This window comes from Montipora capricornis, chromosome 6, assembly GCF_036669925.1.
Source record: "Montipora capricornis isolate CH-2021 chromosome 6, ASM3666992v2, whole genome shotgun sequence".
In the NCBI taxonomy this organism is placed as follows: Eukaryota; Metazoa; Cnidaria; class Anthozoa; order Scleractinia; family Acroporidae; genus Montipora; species Montipora capricornis.
In genome coordinates, this window is record NC_090888.1 from 35358792 (window position 1) to 35361291 (window position 2500).

The following is a 2500-nucleotide window of genomic DNA, read 5'->3' on the forward strand; positions in this document are numbered from 1 at the left end:
AAGATAAGACTTACAATGTATAATAGTATCCAGTTTGTAGACTTGTAGCATTTTTGAAACGTTCAAAGGTTCTGTGCTTATGTCCTTGTTATGATTTTTTCGCACATGCTTGTGGGAAGAGGTGATTAAGTAGTACCTTATTTGTCTCCCCAGATTTCCAAGCGTGAAGCCCATCCCAAGAAGTCGCAACATCCGGGATCAGCAAGTTCCGAGAAATCTCCCGCCAAGAAAAAGAAAGGAGCAAAATGATTCGCTGCGTCTGCCGGGGTGTGACTGTTGGCCCAATGAGTCTCGACAAATCCATTTATGTCGACGAAGTGATATCAGAACAGCAAAAGCTGCTTCCTAATTCCCTTGAATCGCAATCGTTGTTCTTTGTAGGAGCACGCTAAGGCTCAGTCAAGGCTCAGTTCTGCAGCGTTGTATGGCTTAAATTTGTCTTGTAACAACCGAATATTCATGGCTTGTAAATAAATTAACTTCAACAATTACTGGTAGCAATATTTAATGGTCACATAAATCATCCCATCTCATCCAAATATTACAACTCTGTGGTTTACCATTTTACCTCCAAGTCATCAAGCACATGATGGCCTGCCGTTTGGCAAACAAGCCTGATCACTGTTCATTAATAGCAAGTAGCGTTTGTGGGAAATTATTGCGTTAAGGCAAGTCATCATTGTACGCATTGAATGAATTGGCTTCAGTTACAGTTCACATTGCAGCCAAGGTTGACGATCAAATATAATTCGATCCTTCTCTGCATGGTTTGAGGAAATTTGAATGAAGCTTAAAATCCATCGTTTCCACACTCCTGTCTATTGTCTTAATCAGGGGTGATCCAAAGATATCTCCGTTTATATCTACCAATTTGCTAAGAGTGCGCCTAATAATAGTATTAGTAAAGTAGCGTCCTTTTCTTTAAAGAAGATACAAGTAGGTTTCTGGTTAGGCTCTATTTCCGCCGCTCACTCGAGTTCGGGTATCCTCCCCTGGTTTCGGAAGTGAGCGCTGGCCCATTTCCTGAAACAGCGGCTGGCAATCGAGCCTAGTTTCAAGTGAAAGGCGGCCAACATCAAAGTTCAAAGAAGCGTGCAACCTCGTTTCTTGGGTCTCTCTTCTTACCTTGGAGCTCCAAGGAAGGGAAAAAGAGAGACACCCTGGGAACGAGGTCGAAAAGCGTGGGCGGCATTGGTGTGCCAAGCGTGCCAAGTTCTATAATTACCCCCGCGCAATTGTGTGGTTAGTTTAGCAAGCATCGTCTGACAAAGTAGTTTTCCATTTTGCAACGAAAAACCGACCTTTTGATGCCCTTTCAAATTGTACCAAACTGACGCTGTCTGTGCGATCGATGTACTTTAGTTATACGATCACAGTCACATACTGCACGGAATAAGAATAAACGACGTCAATTCGTTGTTCCTCCAGTATGGGATCCTTAAGTTTGAAAATATGAGTCGGCGTTTGGAAACGTTTTGGGTGAAGTTTCACATTGCGGCTACTCAAGATCCTCTTGATAGGTACTATAACCCTTTGAATGAACGGAGTGATGGCGAAATTCTTGTCCCACGAAGTGCTACGATACTGTTCAGCAAGAAAGTCTTTGAGTAGCCATTAACCTTTAAAACGCCGTGAACATATTCTTGCTCCCTGACCTTAGAACCACAGGAAGATGCAAACACTCAGCCCTCGAGAGCAATTTTGTACAGCTGCGGACTTTCAGGATAGCGAGAATCAAAACCGAGATGTGATTTGTCAGTCTGGGTTTTCGGTAAACACCGGTCCCTAACCCGGTCCCTACGTTAGCTTATAAGCATCTATTAGTCTCACGTTCTATGGTGAACTGAATAGACGGCTCATGACATAGTAACTACTAAACTACTTCATAGAGCTTACATAAATAAGTCCAAACCACTGGAAGTGTTTGCCTTTAAGGACCTTTAAGCCTGCAAACTCTCTTCATGATCTTGCAAGCGAATGTGAGAATTTCCTCTCTACCATTATCATAGACATATCGTTGGTCGAACAAATGTGGGTTGCTTTTAAAGAAATGATGATGAGGAATGCAAAAAAGCACCTTCCAATGAAGATAATTAAGTCTTTCAACTCAAATCGAGACTCAGGTGTATACGTATGGTTAGCGTAGGTATACCAACACTCCACGCCCAGGGAAGGCACTGTAGTGCAAACTTTGACAAGGCCAGTATTCTCAACGAATTCTTTCATTCTGTCTTCACTAAAGAAAATGTAGATGACATGCCAGAAATTGATGCCTTTCCCTTTTGCTCCAATGGGCAATATTATAGTGTCTCAGGCATTTCCAACCTGCTTCAAAATCTTAACCTCTCAAAGGCCTCTGGCCCCGACCAAATCCCACTCTATGTACTTAACGTATCTAGTAATGTCATCTCTCCAGTCCTTCAGGTAATTTATTGGTCTTCCCTTGATACTGGCGAATTGCCTCTAGGCTCGGGAAGCATGTTAGTCTCACCGGTTTTCA

The 2500-nt window shown here is 42.7% G+C and overlaps 2 protein-coding genes across 2 annotated transcripts in view; one reads left to right on the top strand and one right to left on the bottom strand.

Moving 5' to 3' along the window:
* The window catches only part of LOC138052019 (coiled-coil domain-containing protein 63-like), an 18487-nt gene extending 17996 nt beyond the window's left edge, over positions 1-491 (top strand). The window contains exon 16 of the mRNA XM_068898370.1: positions 154-491. Coding sequence (XP_068754471.1) covers positions 154-249 — 96 coding nt within the window. The 3' untranslated portion in view covers positions 250-491. The remainder of the gene's footprint in view (positions 1-153) is intronic.
* The window catches only part of LOC138052024 (large ribosomal subunit protein bL20-like), a 596113-nt gene that overhangs the window by 28971 nt on the left and 564642 nt on the right, over positions 1-2500 (bottom strand). The window lies entirely within an intron of this gene.